Source organism: Catharus ustulatus, chromosome 1 (genome assembly GCF_009819885.2).
Source record: "Catharus ustulatus isolate bCatUst1 chromosome 1, bCatUst1.pri.v2, whole genome shotgun sequence".
Taxonomy (NCBI): domain Eukaryota; kingdom Metazoa; phylum Chordata; class Aves; order Passeriformes; family Turdidae; genus Catharus; species Catharus ustulatus.
Window position 1 is genome coordinate 163,810,824 of NC_046221.1, and position 14,697 is coordinate 163,825,520.

General features: G+C 47.4%; 1 protein-coding gene across 5 annotated transcripts; it reads right to left on the minus strand.

The window, feature by feature from the left end:
* Nucleotides 1-569: 569 nt before the first annotated feature.
* Nucleotides 570-14,697, minus strand: LOC117001500 (alanine aminotransferase 1-like). Of its 5 annotated transcripts, XM_033069915.2 has the most exons (10): nucleotides 14,482-14,697; nucleotides 13,477-13,585; nucleotides 12,468-12,598; nucleotides 11,216-11,459; nucleotides 10,230-10,309; nucleotides 8,929-9,065; nucleotides 6,987-7,158; nucleotides 3,117-3,272; nucleotides 1,880-1,992; nucleotides 689-870 (listed from the first exon to the last, which is right to left on the minus strand). In XM_033069915.2, the coding sequence occupies exons 1-10, from the start codon at nucleotides 14,653-14,655 to the stop codon at nucleotides 780-782; spliced, it is 1,407 nt and encodes a 468-aa protein (XP_032925806.1). In that variant the 5' UTR covers nucleotides 14,656-14,697; the 3' UTR covers nucleotides 689-779. The 5 variants fall into 5 exon arrangements, with proteins under 5 accessions (XP_032925814.1, XP_032925797.1, XP_032925831.1 ...); XM_033069923.1 differs by lacking the exon at nucleotides 8,929-9,065 and having other exon boundaries at nucleotides 570-870; XM_033069906.1 differs by lacking the exon at nucleotides 1,880-1,992 and having other exon boundaries at nucleotides 570-870.

Here is a 14,697-nt window from a genome sequence, read left to right on the forward strand (position 1 = left end):
AAAAAATACTAAAATTTGATTTTTAAATTGGGATTTTATTGGGATTTCATGGAGATTTGGGGGGGGACTTTATCCAGATTTTATTGGGATTTTTTCAGGATTTTATCCAGGTTGAATTGAGATTTTATTGGGATTTTTTCAGGATTTTATCCAGGTTAAATTGGGATTTTATTGGGATTTTATCCAAATTTTATTGAGATTTTATTGGGTTTTATTGGGATTTTATTGGGATTTTATTGGGATTTTTATTCTAGATTGAATAAAGAAATGGGAAAAAAAATCTTGGACTTGGAGTTTGGAGAATTTTTAATTAAAAAAATAAAAGGAAAAATTCTTGGCTTTAAAACCTGCAAAAATTTTTGAAAAAATAAAATTATTAAATTCCCAATAAAATGAGGAAAATTGAATTTATTCCCTGGAAAAGATGATTTTATCCCAGGTATTTTGTTCTTGGAAAAGGAATTTTATTCCCAGAAATTGGGATTTGATCCCTGGAAAAGGGATTTTGGTCCTGGCAAAAATCCCAATCTCAGATTCCCAAATCCAATCCTAAATTCCCAAATCCAATCCCAAATTCCCAAAATCCAAATTTTTCCCTAATTTTTTCCAATCCCTCTGTTGGAATTCCCAAATTTTTCTGCGGCGTCATCCCGCGTACGGAGCCGGGAACTTCCGGGTGAGATTTTTTTGGGAATTTTTCCCAAATCCTGAAGATCTGGAGCCTCTTCCTGAGAATTCCCACAGGATTTTGGAGTTCAGAATTCCCAGGAATTCGGGGTTCAGGAGAATTCCCGCAGGAATTCCGCGTGGCAGCGCCGCAGGAGCTCCAGGGCTCGTTCCAGCACCGGCGGCGGCAGCAGCAGAGACAGCCTGGGGAGAGGGGAGCGGCTGGGGGGGCAAAATCCCAAATCCCAAAATTCCAAATCCCCAAATTCCAAAATCCCCAAAATCCCAAATCCCCAATTCTCCAAAATCCAAAATCCCCAAATCTCAAAAATCCCAAATCCTCCGAATCCCAAATCCCCAAATCTCCAAAATCCAAAAATCCCCAAAAATCCCAAATCCCCAAAATTAAAAATCCCCAAACCCCAAATGCCAAATTCCCCAAATCCATGAATCCCCCACCTCAAATCCCCAAATCCTAAATCCTTAAATCCCAAAATCCCCAAAATCTCCAAATCCCAATTCCCAAAATCCTAAATCCCCAAATCTCCAAAATCCCAAATCCCAAAAATCTCAAAATCCCAAATCCCCAAATCCCCAAAATCCCAAATCCCCAAAATCTCAAAATCCCAAATCCCAAAATCCCAAACCCCAACATCCCAAAATCCCAACATCCCACAATTCCAACATCCTGAAATCCCAACATCCAACAATCCCAAAATCCAACCAGCCCAAATCCCAACAACTCAACATCCCAAAATCCAAAATCCCAAAATCCCAACATCCCGACATTCAACACCCAAAATCCCAACATCCTACAACCCAAAATTCTGAAACCACACCAAGCCAAAACCCCCAAATCCCAAACTCCCAAAATCCCAAAACCCCCAAATCCCAAAACCCCCAAATCCCAAAATCCTAAAATCCCCAAATCTTCAAATCCCCAATTCCAAAATCCCAACACCTAAAAATCCCCAAATCCCAAAATCCCAAAACTCGAACGTGCAACCCCACCCCTGCTGTGTCCCCAATGATGTCCCCAATGTTTGCAATGTCCCCATGTCCCCGTACCCCAGGTCCCCGCTGTCCCCATGTCCCAAGTGATGTCCCCATGTCCCCAGTGATGTCCCCAATGATGTCCCCATGTCCCCAATGATGTCCCCATGTCCCCAGTGATGTCCCCAGAGTGTCCCCAGAGTGTCCCCGTGTCCCCTACCCCACGTCCCCGCTGTCCCCGCCCATCCCGCAGTCGCTCCCCGGGCTCAGCCCCAGCCCCGCTCGCTCCCGCAGCCGCCGGCAGAAGAAACGGTCGGGCGGGAGGGACAGCGCCTGCAGGGACAGGGACAGAGTGACACAGGGACAGAGTGACACCGGGGACAGCGCCTGCAGGGACAGGGACAGAGTGACATGGGGACAGAGTGACACCGGGGACAGCGCCTGCAGGGACAGGGACAGGGGACAGAGTGACACAGGGACAGAGTGACATGGGGACAGAGTGACACAGGGACACAGTGACATCGGGGACAGCGCCTGCAGGGACAGGGACAGAGTGACATGGGGACAGCGCCTGCAGGGACAGGGACAGAGTGACACCAGGGACAGAGGGACAGGGGACAGCGCCTGCAGGGACAGAGGGACAGAGTGACACGGGGACAGAGTGACACGGGGACAGCGCCTGCAGGGACAGAGGGACAGGGGATAGAGTGACACCGGGGACAGAGTGACACCAGGGACAGCGCCTGCAGGGACAGGGGACAGAGTGACATGGGGACAGAGTGACACCGGGACAGTGCCTGCAGGGACAGGGACAGGGGACAGTGAGGGGTGACAGGGACAGAGTGACACGGGGACAGCGCCTGCAGGGACAGAGGGACAGGGGACAGAGTGACACCAGGGACAGAGTGACACCGGGGACAGCGCCTGCAGGGACAGGGACAGGGGACAGAGTGACACGGGGACAGAGTGACACCGGGGACAGCGCCTGCAGGGACAGGGACAGGGAACAGAGTGACACAGGGACAGAGTGACACCGGGGACAGTGAGGGGTGACAGGGACAGTGACATCGGGACAGTGAGGGGTGACAGTGACAGAGTGACACCGGGACAGCACCTGCAGGGACAGAAGGACAGGGACAGTGAGGGGTGACAGGGACAGAGGGACAGGGGACAGTGAGGGGTGACAGGGACAGAGAGTGTGACAGGGGACACCGAGGGGTGGCCTTGGCCCCAGGGTGTCCCCAGGGTGTCCCCAAAATGTCCCCAGAGTGTCCCCTCAGTGTCCCAGGCTGTCCCTTGTTCCCAGGGTGACATTCCCAATGTCCCCAGGATGTTCCCACAGTGTCCCCAGACTGTCCTGGAAATCTCCAGTGTCCCCAGGGTGTCCCCAATGTCCCCAGGGTGTCCCTTGTCCCCAGGATGTGTCCCTGTGCCCATCCCTGTCCCCTCAGTCTCACCCGGGCCTGGCTCCGGGCTCGGGGCGGGATCTCGAACTTTGGGAACACTCGGGGACCCGCGGCCGGGGGGTGGCACCGGATCCCGGGGGCGCGGCCGAGAACCTGCAGCACCCGGCGGGCGTTGGAGGCCAGGAGAGAACGGAGATCCTGACGGTGCTGGAATTGTGGGATTGGGATATGTGGGATTTATGGGATTTATGGGATTATGGGATTAATGGGATTATGGGATTTATGGGGTTATGGGATTTATGGGATTGGGGTGGGATCCAGGTCCTGCAGCACCCGGTGGGCGTTGGAGGCCAGGAAAGAACGGAGATTCTGACAATGCTGGAATTGTGGGATTGGGATTAGTGGGATTAGTGGGATTAGTGGGATTAGTGGGATTAATGGGATTTATGGGATTATGGGATTATGGGATTATGGGATTATGGGATTATGGGATTAGGATTACGGTATTATGGGATTAGGGTGGGATCCAGGTCCTGCAGCACCCGGCAGGCGTTGGAGGCCAGGACTCGGCGGAGATCCGGTGCTGGAATTGTGGGATTGTGATTAGTGGGATTATTGGGATTGTTGGGATTAATGGGATTATAGGATTTATGGGGTTATGGGATTATGGGATGGATGGGATTGGGGTGGGCTCCAGGTACTGCAGCACCCGGCGGGCGTTGGAGGCCAGGAAAGAACGGCGATCCTGACGGTGCTGGAATTGTGGGATTGGGATTAGTGGGATTATGGGATTATGGGATTATGGGATTATGGGATTTATGGGATTATGGGATCAATGGGATTGGGATGGGATCCAGGTCCTGCAGCACCCGGCGGGCGTTGGAGGCCAGGAGAGAACGGAGATCCTGACGATGCTGGAATTGTGGGATTTGGATTATTGGGATTATGGGATTATGGGATTATCGAGATTATGGGATTAGGATTGCGGGATTATGGGATGGATGGGATTGGGGTGGGATCCAGGTCCTGCAGCACCCGGCGGGCGTTGGAGGTCAGGAAAAACGGAGATCCTGACGGTGCTAGGATTGTGGGATTTGGATTATGGAATTATGGGACTGGGATTAATGGGATTATGGGATTATTTGGATTATGGGATTGATGGGATTAATGGTATTGGGATGGGATCCAGGTCCTGCAGCACCCGGCGGGCGTTGGAGGCCAGGAAAGAATGGAGATCCTGACGGTGCTAGGATTGTGGGATTTGGATTATTTGGATTATGGTATTATGGGATTATGGGATTAGGATTACGGTATTATGGGATTAGGGTGGGGTTCAGGTCCTGCAGCACCCAGCGGGCATTGGAGGTCAGGAAAGAACGGAGATCCTGACACTGCTGGAATTGTGGGATTGGGATGAGTGGGATGTATGGGATTTATGGGATTGGGATTAATGGGATTATGATATTATTGGGATTATGGGATTTATGGGATTATGGGATCAATGGGATTGGGATGGGATCCAGGTCCTGCAGCACCTGGCGGGCGTTGGAGGCCAGGAAAGAATGGAGATCCTGACGGTGCTGGAATTGTGGGATTGGGATTGTTGGTATTATTGGGACTGTTGGGATTAATGGGATTATAGGATTTATGGGGTTATGGGATTATGGGATTGATGGGATTGGGGTGGGATCCAGGTCCTGCAGCACCCGGCGGGCGTTGGAGGCCAGGAACTGGGGAAATCCTGACGGTGCTGGAATAGTGGGATTGGGATTAAGGGGATTGTTGGGATTATGGGTTTGGGATTATTTGGATTAATGGGATTATTCGATTATGGGATTATTGGGATTAATGGGATTATGGGATTGATGGGTTCAGGTTGGGATCCAGCTCCTGCAGCACCCGGCAGGTGTTGGAGGCCAAGAAAGAATGGAGATCCAGGCTGTGTTGAAATTGTGGGATTATGGGATTAATGGGATTAATGGGATTATGGGGGTACAGGATTAAGGGTTTGTGTGTTTATGGGATTGGGAATAATGGGATTATGGGATTAATGGGATTAATGGGATTGGGAATTATGGGATCGGGATTAATGGGATTATAGGATTAATGGGATTATTGGGATTATGGGAGTACATGATTAAGGGATTGTGTGTTTATGGGATTTGGATTAATGGGATTATGGGATTAATGGGATTAATGGGATTGGGAATTATGGGATCGGGATTAATGGCATTATAGGATTAATGGGATTAATGGGATTGGGAATTACAGGATTGGGACTAATGGGATTATGGGATTAATGGGGTTGGGATTTATGGGATTAAGGATTGTGGGATTAATGGGATCAATGGATTTGGGATTAGATCCAGATCCTGGTGCTCCTGGGGGTTTGAATTATGGGATTGGGACTATTGAGATTAATGGGATTAATGATATTATGGGGCTGGAAGAGAAGGGATTAATGGGATTGGGATGGATGGGATTAAAGGGATCAATTGGCTTGATGGGATTGGCATTGTGGGATAGGGGTTAATGGGATTTGGGTTAACAGGATTAATGGGATTAATAGGATTGAAATTAAGGTTCTTGTTATTAACGGGATTGGAATTAAAGGGATTTGGATTCGTGGGATTGATGTGACTGACAAGATTAATGGGATTTATGGGACTTATGGGATTAATGGGATTATTTGGATTATAGGAGCAGGATTAATGGGATTGGGATTATGGGATTATAGGATTAAGGTATTATGGGATTGGGATTAATGGTCTTGGCATGGGAACCACCTCCCTCAGCACCCGGCAGTGCTGGGATAATGGGATTAATGGGATTGGGAATTATGGGATTATGGGATTAATGGTGGTAATGGGATTGGGATTAATATTCAAGGGAATATGGGATTTTGATTTAATTGGATTAATGATGTTGGGATTCTTTGGATTAATGAGATTATCGGGATTGGGATTAATTGGATTATTGGGATTGGGATGAATTGGATTAATGGGATTGGAATTAATGGTATTGTGGGATTGGGATTAAGGGGATTGATGGACTAATGGGGTTGGGATTTATGGGATCAGGATTATTGGGAATAATGGGGTTTGGATTAACGGGGCTGGGATTAATGGGATTAATGGGAATAATGGGAATAATGGGAATAATGGGAATAAAGGGATTGGGATTAATGGGATGGATGGGATTAATGGGATTTGGGTTAACTGGATTTATGGGATTAATTGGATTAAGGATTGTGGGATTAATGGGATCAATGATGGGTTTGGGATTTGATCCAGCTCCTGATGGTGCTGGGTGTTTGAATTATGGGATTTGGATTAATGGGATTAATGGGATTATGGGGCTGGAAGAGAAGGGATTAATGGGATTGGGATGGATGGGAATTGGGATTAATGGGATTTGGGTTAACTGGATTAATGGGATTGATAGGATTGAAATTAAGGTTCTTGGTATTAATGGGATTGGAATTAAAGGGATTGGGATGAATTAGATTAATGGGATTGGGATTAATGGTATTGTGGGATTGAGATTAACGGGATTAATGGGATTATTTGAATTATTTGGATTATTTGGATTGGTATTAAATGGGCAGGGTTGATGGGATTGGGAATAATGGGATAATGGGATTGGGATAATGGGATAATGGGACAAGATTTATGGGATTTATGGAATCCATGGAATTTATGGGATTTATGGACTCTATGGAATTTATGAGATTTATGGGATTTATAGGATTTGTAGGATTTATGAGATTTATGAGATTTATGGGGTGGGATTTATGGGATTTATGTGATTTATAAAATGTATGGGATTTAATGGATTTATGAGATTGGTGGCAATTACGAAATTTATAGATTTCTGGGATTTGTGGGATTTGTGGGATTTGTAGGATTTCTCCTGCCCCACCTTTTCCAGCTCCCTGCTGAGGGGATCCCGCTCGTCGGGCGGCTCCAGGATCAGCTCCAGCAGGATCCGCCCGGGGACGCAGGGCCGGGGCAGGGACTGGGCCAGCTGGAACGGGGCCAGGAGCGCGGGATCCACGTTCAGCAGCTCCAGGAATCCGGCACGGAACCCGCTCCTGGAAAATCCCAAAAATCACAAAATCCCAAAAATCCCAAAAATCCTGAAATCCCTGAACGGGACTGGGCCAGCTGGAACGGGACCAGGAGCGCGGGATCCACGTTCAGCAGCTCCAGGAACCCCGCTCGGAATCCACTCCTGGAAAATCCCAAAAATCACAAATCCCAAAAATCACAAAATCCCAAAAATAAAAAAAAATCCCAAAAATCCTGAATGGGACTTGGCCAGTCCGGGATCCACGTTCAGCAGTTCCAGAAATCCGGCACGGAACCCGCGCCTGGAAAATCCCAAAATCCTGAAATTCCCAAAAATCACAAAATCCCAAAAATCCAGAAAGTCACAAAAAAGTCCCCCCAAAAAAACCAATATAAAATTCCTCCAAAATTTCCAAACAATCGCCAAAAATTCCCAGAAAATTCTGCAAAAAATCCCCCAAAAATCCCCAAAAATTCCTTATAATCCCCCAAAAAATCCCCAAATTTTTCCCCAAAAATCCCCAAAATTCCCAAATTCCCCGAAATCCCAAAAAATCCCCCCCACAAAAAAATCCCAAAAAATTCCCAAAAATTCCCAAAAAATCCCCAAAAATCCCTCAACAAATTCCCCCAAAAATCAAAAAAAATCCTCAAAAAATCCCCAAAAAATCCCCAAAAATCTCCCCAAAAATCCCCAAAAAATCCACAAAAAGTCAAAAAAAAATCCCCAAAAATTCCATATAATTCCCCTAAAAATCCCCAAATTTTTCCCCAAAAATTCCCTAAATTCCCAAAAATCCTCAAAAAATTCCCCCCAAAATCCTCAAAAATAAAAAAAATCCCAAAAAATCCCAAAAAAATCCCCCAAAATTCCCAATCATTCAGCAAAAAATCCCCAAATTATTCACCAAAAATTCCCAAAATTCCCAAAAATCCCCCCAAAAACCCAAAAAAATCCCCATAATTCCCCTAAAAATCCGGATATTATTCCCCAAAAATTCCCAAAAATCCCCAACATTTCCTATAATTCCACTAAAAATCCATAATTCCACTAAAAATCTTCAAATTTTTCCCAAAAATTCCCAAAAATCCCCCCAAAAATCCCCAAAATTCCCAATAATTCCCCTAAAAATCCTCCAAAAATCCCCTAAAAATCCCCCCAAAATCCCAAAAAAATCCACAAAAATTCCCCCAAAAAAACCCCAAAAATTCCCAATAATTCCCCTAAAAATCCCCAAATTTTTCCCCAAAAATTCCCGAAATTCCCAAAAATCCTCAAAAAATCCCCCCAAAATCCCCAAAAATAAAAAAAATCCCCAAAAAATCCCCAAAAAATCCCCCAAAATTCCCAATCATTCAGCAAAAAATCCCCAAATTATTCACCAAAAATTCCCAAAATTCCCAAAAATCCCCCCAAAAACCCAAAAAAATCCCCATAATTCTCCTAAAAATCCCGAAATTATTCCCCAAAAATTTCCAAAAATCCCCCAAAAAATCCCCAAAATTCCCAATAATTCCCCTAAGAATCCCAAAAAATATCCCCAAAAAATCCCTAAAAATCCCCTAAAAATCAAAAAAAAATCCCCAAAAATTCCCTATAATTCCCCTAAAAATCCCCAAATTTTCCCCCAAAAATCAAAAAAAAATTTTAAAAAATCCCGAAAAATTAAAAAAAAAAAATCCCAAAAAAACCCCAAAAAATAGAAAAAAAATTCCAAAAAATCCCAAAAAATTCCCAAATTTCTGGAATCCCAAAATTCCCCAAATTCCCAATCAACTCCCGGAGTCCTCACTCGGCGGCCGCGCTGTGGGACAGGGACCAGAGGGAGCCCAGCTGGAGCTCGGTGGCCACCGGCGGCCCCAGCCGGGCCAGCGCTCGGCGGAAGGGAACGAACGGGAACTCGGAGCTGAAACAGAGATCCTGGTGCACCTGGAAAAAAAAATTCCCATGGAAATTAAAAAAAAAAAAATGGTAGAAAATTGTACAAAAATTAAAAAAAAATTAAAAAAATTCTTAAAAAATTACCCAAAATACAAAAAAAAATTCCCCCAAAAATTTCCAAAAAATCCCCACAGAATTCCCAGAAATTTCCCCAAAAATTAAAAAAAATTTTTAAAAATTTCCAAAAAATCCCCCCCAAAAAATTCCCAAAAAATTAAAAAAAATTCAAAAATATCCAAAAAAAACCTCAAGAAAAATTCCCTGAAAATTAAAAAAAATCCCCCCAAAATCCCCCAAAAAATCCACAAAGATCCCCAAAAATTCCCAAAAATTCCAAAAAGATCCCCCCAAAATTCCCATAAAATTCTCCAAAAATAAAAAAAAAGTTCCTAAAATATTCCCAAAAAATTCCCAAAAAATTTCCAAAAAATACCCCAAAAATTCCCAGAAAATTCCCCCAAAATTAAAAAAAATTCCCAAAAAATTTCCTAATAATCCCCAAAAATTCCCAGAAAAATAAAAAAAACCAAAAAAATTTCCCAGAAAATTCCCCAAAATTAAAAAAAAATCCCAAAAAAATTCCAAATAATCCCCAAAAATTCCCAGAAAATTCCAAAAAAATACCAAAAAATTTCCCAGAAAATTCCCCCAAAATAAAAATAATTTTAAAAAAAATTTCCAAAACATCCCCCAAAATTTCCAGAAAATTCCCCAAAAATCTCCAAAAAATCCCCCAAAAATTCAAAAAAATATTCCAAAAACATTCCCCGGAAATCCCCCAAAATTAAAAAAAAAAAAACCCAAAGAATTCTCAATAAAATTCCCAAAATTTCCAAGAATTTTTTTTTAAATTCAAAACAAAATCCAAAAATATTTTTAAAAATTCCCCCAAAATCGCCAAAAATTACAAAAAATTACAAAAAAAGTCTGGAAAAAATCCTGTAATGATTCCCAAAAAATTCCTCAAAATTAAAAAAAATTCCCCCCGAAAATTTCCAAAAAATTTTTAAAAATTCCAAAGACATTTCAAATAAAATCCCCCCCAAAAATCCCCAGAAAATCAAAAAGATTTTCCAAAAAATTGCAAAAAAATCTCCCGAAAAAATCTGAAAATATTCCCAAAAAATTCCCGAAATTCCCGAATCCTCCGACCTCGTCCGCGAGCAGCAGCAGCGACTCCTCGAACGCGACCTCGAGCAGCTCCTGCATCTGAGCCTGGCTTAAAACATGACCTAAAGGGGTTAGGTCGGGCTTAAAGTTAAACTGAGGCATGGGATGGGGTTAAGCTGAGCCTAAATGGAAACTGAGGATTTGTTTGAGGATCCCAAAGGGAAACTGAGGCATGGGGTGGGTTTAGGCTCAGGCTACAGTTAAACTGAGGCCCAGGGTGGGTTTAGGCTCAGGCTAAAGTTAAACTGAGGCATGGGGTCGGGTTAAGCTGAGCCTAAAGGGGAAACTGAGGATTTGTTTGAGGATCCCAAAGGGAAATTGAGGCACGGGATGGGTTTAGGCTCAGCCTATATTTAAGCCGAGCCCTGGGGTGGGTTTAGGATCAGGCTAAAGTTAAACTGAGGCACGGGGTGGGTTTAGGCTCATGCTAAAGTTAAACTGAAGCATGGGGTGGGGTTAAACTGAGCCTAAAGGGGAAACTGAGGCACAGGGTGGGTTTAGGTTCATGCTAAAGTTAAGCTGAGCCCTGGAGTGGGTTTAGGCTCAGGCTATTTAAACCAAGGCATGGGGTCGGGTTAAACTGAGCCTAAAGGGGAAACTGAGGCACGGGATGGGTTTGAGGATCCTAAAGGGGAAACTGAGGCACGGGGTGGGTTTAGGCTCAGGCTAAAGTTAAACTGAGGCATGGAGTGCGATTAAGATGAGCCTAAAGGGGAAACGGAGGCACGGGGTGGGTTTAGGCTCAGGCTAAAGTTAAGCTGAGCCCCGGGGTGAGTTTAGGCTCAGGCTATTTAAACCGAGGCATGGGGTGGGGTTAAGCTGAGCCTAAAGGGGAAACTGAGGCACGGGATGGGTTTGAGGATCCTAAAGGGAAACTGAGGCAAGCGGTGGGTTTAGGCTCAGCCTATATTTAAGCCGAGCCCCGGGGCGGGTTTAGGCTCGGCCCGTTAAGCCCAGCCCAGGCTCACCCGTGGGGTCGCCGGGGTTCAGCACCCACAGCACGCGGGGCTCGCAGCGGCTCCGGCTCTCCCGGATCCTCCGGCGCAGCTCCGGAACGTTCCAGGCCCAGCCCCGGGACTCGTCCAGCGGCACCGGCACCGGAACCGCCCCGGCCAGAACCGAGAGCTCCGAACAGCGAGCGGGGCCCGGAACCGGGACCAGAACCCCGGGGGGGAGAGACCGGGACGGGGACACGAACAGGGAGAGCAGGAACTGGGAACGGGATTGGGATTGGGAGTGGGAGTAGGGTTGGGAGTGGGAGTGGGATTGGGATATGGGATTGGGATTGGGATTGGGGTTGGATTGGGAATGGGATTGGGATTGGGAGTGGGATTGGGAGTGGGAATGGGAGTGGGGATGGGAGTGGGAGTGGGATTGGGAATGGGATTGGAAGTGGGATTAGGATTGGGAATGGGAATGGGATTGGGATTGGGATTGGGATTGGGATTGGGATTGGGATTGGGAATGGGATTGGGATTGGGAGTGGGATTGGGATTGGGATTGGGATTGGGAGTGGGAGTGGGATTGGGAATGGGATGGGAATGGGAATGGGAATGGGATGGGGATTGGGATGGGAATAGGATTGGGAATGAGATTGGAATGGGATTGGAAATGGGAGTGGGATTGGGAGTGGGATTGGGATTGGGTTGGGAATGGGATTGGGATTGGGATTGGGAGTGGGAGTGGGAGTGGGATTGGGATTGGGATTGGGAGTGGGATTGGGATTGGGATTGGGATTGGGATTGGGAATGGGATTGGGAGTGGGATTGGAATTGGGATTGGGAGTGGGATTGGGGAAATTCCCAGTTTGGTGTCAGAGATCACAAATCCTTTATCCCATATCCATATCCCATATTCCATTCCCAATCCCATATCCCATTCCCATATTCCATATCCCATTCCCATATCCCAATCCCAATCCCATATCCCATTCCCATATCCCAATCCCAATCCCATATCACATATTCCATTCCCAATCCCATATCACATATTCCATTCCCAATCCCATATCCCATTCCCATATTCCATATCCCATTCCCACATCCCATTCCCATATCCCATATCCCATATCCATATCCCATTCCCATACCCCACATCCCACATCCCATATCCCATTCCCATACCCCATATCCCACATCCCACATCCCATATCCCATATCCCAATCCCAATCCCATATCCCAATCCCAATCCCAATCCCAATCCCAAATCCCGTTCCTCACTGGGATCACCGTTGAGGTCCCGCTGCACAGGACGATGTTTTTGGGGTCGCAGGGGATCCCATCCCGGAATTCCAGGAAGCGGGAAATCTTGGTGGGGACCCCGTGGGATCGATGCTCGTGGTTGTATCCACCTGTGGGAACGGGATCGGCCCTGAATCCAATGGGATCAGCCCCAAATCCAGCAAGATCCCAAATCCAGCAGGATCCCAAATCCAGCACGATCCCAAATCCAAAGTTATCAATACCAAGTCCAATGGGATCGGCCCCAAACCCATCTGGATTGGCCCTAAATCCAATGGGATTGACCCCAAATCCCAAGGAATTGGTCCTGAATACAATGGGATCATCTCTGAATCCAACAGGACCCCAAATCCAGTGGGATCAGCCCCAAACCCAATGGGATCGATATTCCCACTGATATTCCTTGAATCTCCTTCCCTCCCCCAAAACCCCAAAATCTTTTGGGATCAATCCCACCAATATTCCCAGAATGCATTTCCTCCTCAGTGACCCCAAAGTTTTTTGGATTTTTTGGGGGATTTTTTGGGATTTTCCCACCGATATTCCCAGAATCCATTTCCCATCTCAATGACCCCAAAGATTTTGGGATTTTTTTTACGATTTTTTGTGGGATTTTTTTTATTTCCCCCCCCCAATATTCCCGGAATCCGTTTCCCTCTCCAGTGACCCCAAAGATTTTGGGATTTTTTGGGATTTTTTGGGGATTTTCCCACCGATATTTCGGAATCCATTTCCCTCCCCAGTGACCCCAGTGACCCCAAATCTTTTGGGATTTTTTTTGGATTTTTTTTTTATTTTCCCACCAATATTTCAGAATCCATTTCCCATTCCAATGACCCCAAAGTTTTGGGGATTTTTTTTGGGATTTTTTTTGGGGATTTGTTGTGGGATTTTTTTTGATTTTCCCACCAATATTTTGGAATCCATTTCCCTCCCCAGTGACCCCAAAACCCCCAAATCTTTTGGGATTTTTTTTTTATTTTCCCACCGATATTCCCGGCATCCATTTCCCGCAGGATCCTCCGGGCTCGGTCCCGCGCGGCCTCGGGCAGGGCCGGAGATTCCAAAAGTTCGGGAAAAGCGCAGGCGGCCAAAATCTGGGATTGGGGACACGGGTTGGGAATGGGGACAGGAGGGGACATTCCTGGTGTGACCTGGGTGGCACGAGGGGACAGAAGGTGACACGAGGGAACACGGGAGGACATTCCCGGTGATCCCCGGGTGACACGAAGGGACAGGAGGGGACAGGAGGGGACACAGTGGGGACAGGAGGGGACATTCCTGGTGATCCCTGCGGGACAGGAGGGGACAGGAGGGGACACAGTGGGGACAGGAGGGGACATTCCTGGTGATCCCTGCGGGACAGGAGGGGACAGGAGGGGACACAGTGGGGACAGGAGGGGACATTCCTGGTGATCCCTGCGGGACAGGAGGGGACAGGAGGGGACTTGGGGGGACATTCCCGGTGATCCCTGGGTGACACGAAGGGACAGGAGGGGACAGGAGGCGACATTGCCGGTGGGACCTGGGTGACAAGAGCGGACAGGAGGGGACACGGGGGGACAGGAGGGGACATTCCCGGTGATCCCGGAGAACACGAAGGGACAGGATGGGGACATTCCTGGTGGGACCTGGGTGACAGGAGCGGACAGGAGGGGACACAAAGTGACATTCCCAGTGATCCTTGAGGGACAGGAGGGGACAGGAGGGGACAGGAGGGGACACCAGGGGACATTCCCGGTGATCCCTGGGTGACACGAAGGGATAGGAGGGGACAGGAGGGGACATTCCCAGTGATCCCTGGGTGACACGAGGGGACAGGAGGGGACACAGGGGGACAATTCCGGAGGGACATGGGGGTCAGGAGGAGACAGCAGGTGACACGAGGGAACAGCAGGGGACAGCAGCGACATTCCCGGTGATCCCAGGGAGCACGAAGGGACAGCAGGTGACAGCAGGTGACAGCAGGTGACAGCAGCGACATTGCCGGTACCTGGCGCAGGAGGGGCAGCGGCTCCCGGCCCATGGCCTGAGCGTCGTCACCGCCGCACTCCAGGGGTGGCACGAACGGCGACACCGGCGGGGACACCGCGGGTGGCCCGGGTGACACCGGGGGTGGCACCGGGGGTGGCTCTGTCGCGGTCCCCGCTGTCCCTTGGGCCGCCATGGCGGTGACGGCGGCGGTGGCGCAGAGCCAGGGGGAGGTGAC

Bases quoted from the DNA above. Each gene is read 5' to 3' on its own strand.
- LOC117001500 (XM_033069906.1), bottom strand. From the start codon at position 14,655: ATGGCGGCCCAAGGGACAGCGGGGACCGCGACAGAGCCACCCCCGGTG. The intron at 11,460-12,467 runs GTGAGGAACGGG...TCCCGTTCCCAG, and splicing joins GGACCTCAACGGTGATCCCA to TTCCTGCTCTCCCTGTTCGT. The intron at 9,066-10,229 runs GTCGGAGGATTC...TTTTTTTTCCAG, and splicing joins TGCTGCTGCTCGCGGACGAG to GTGCACCAGGATCTCTGTTT.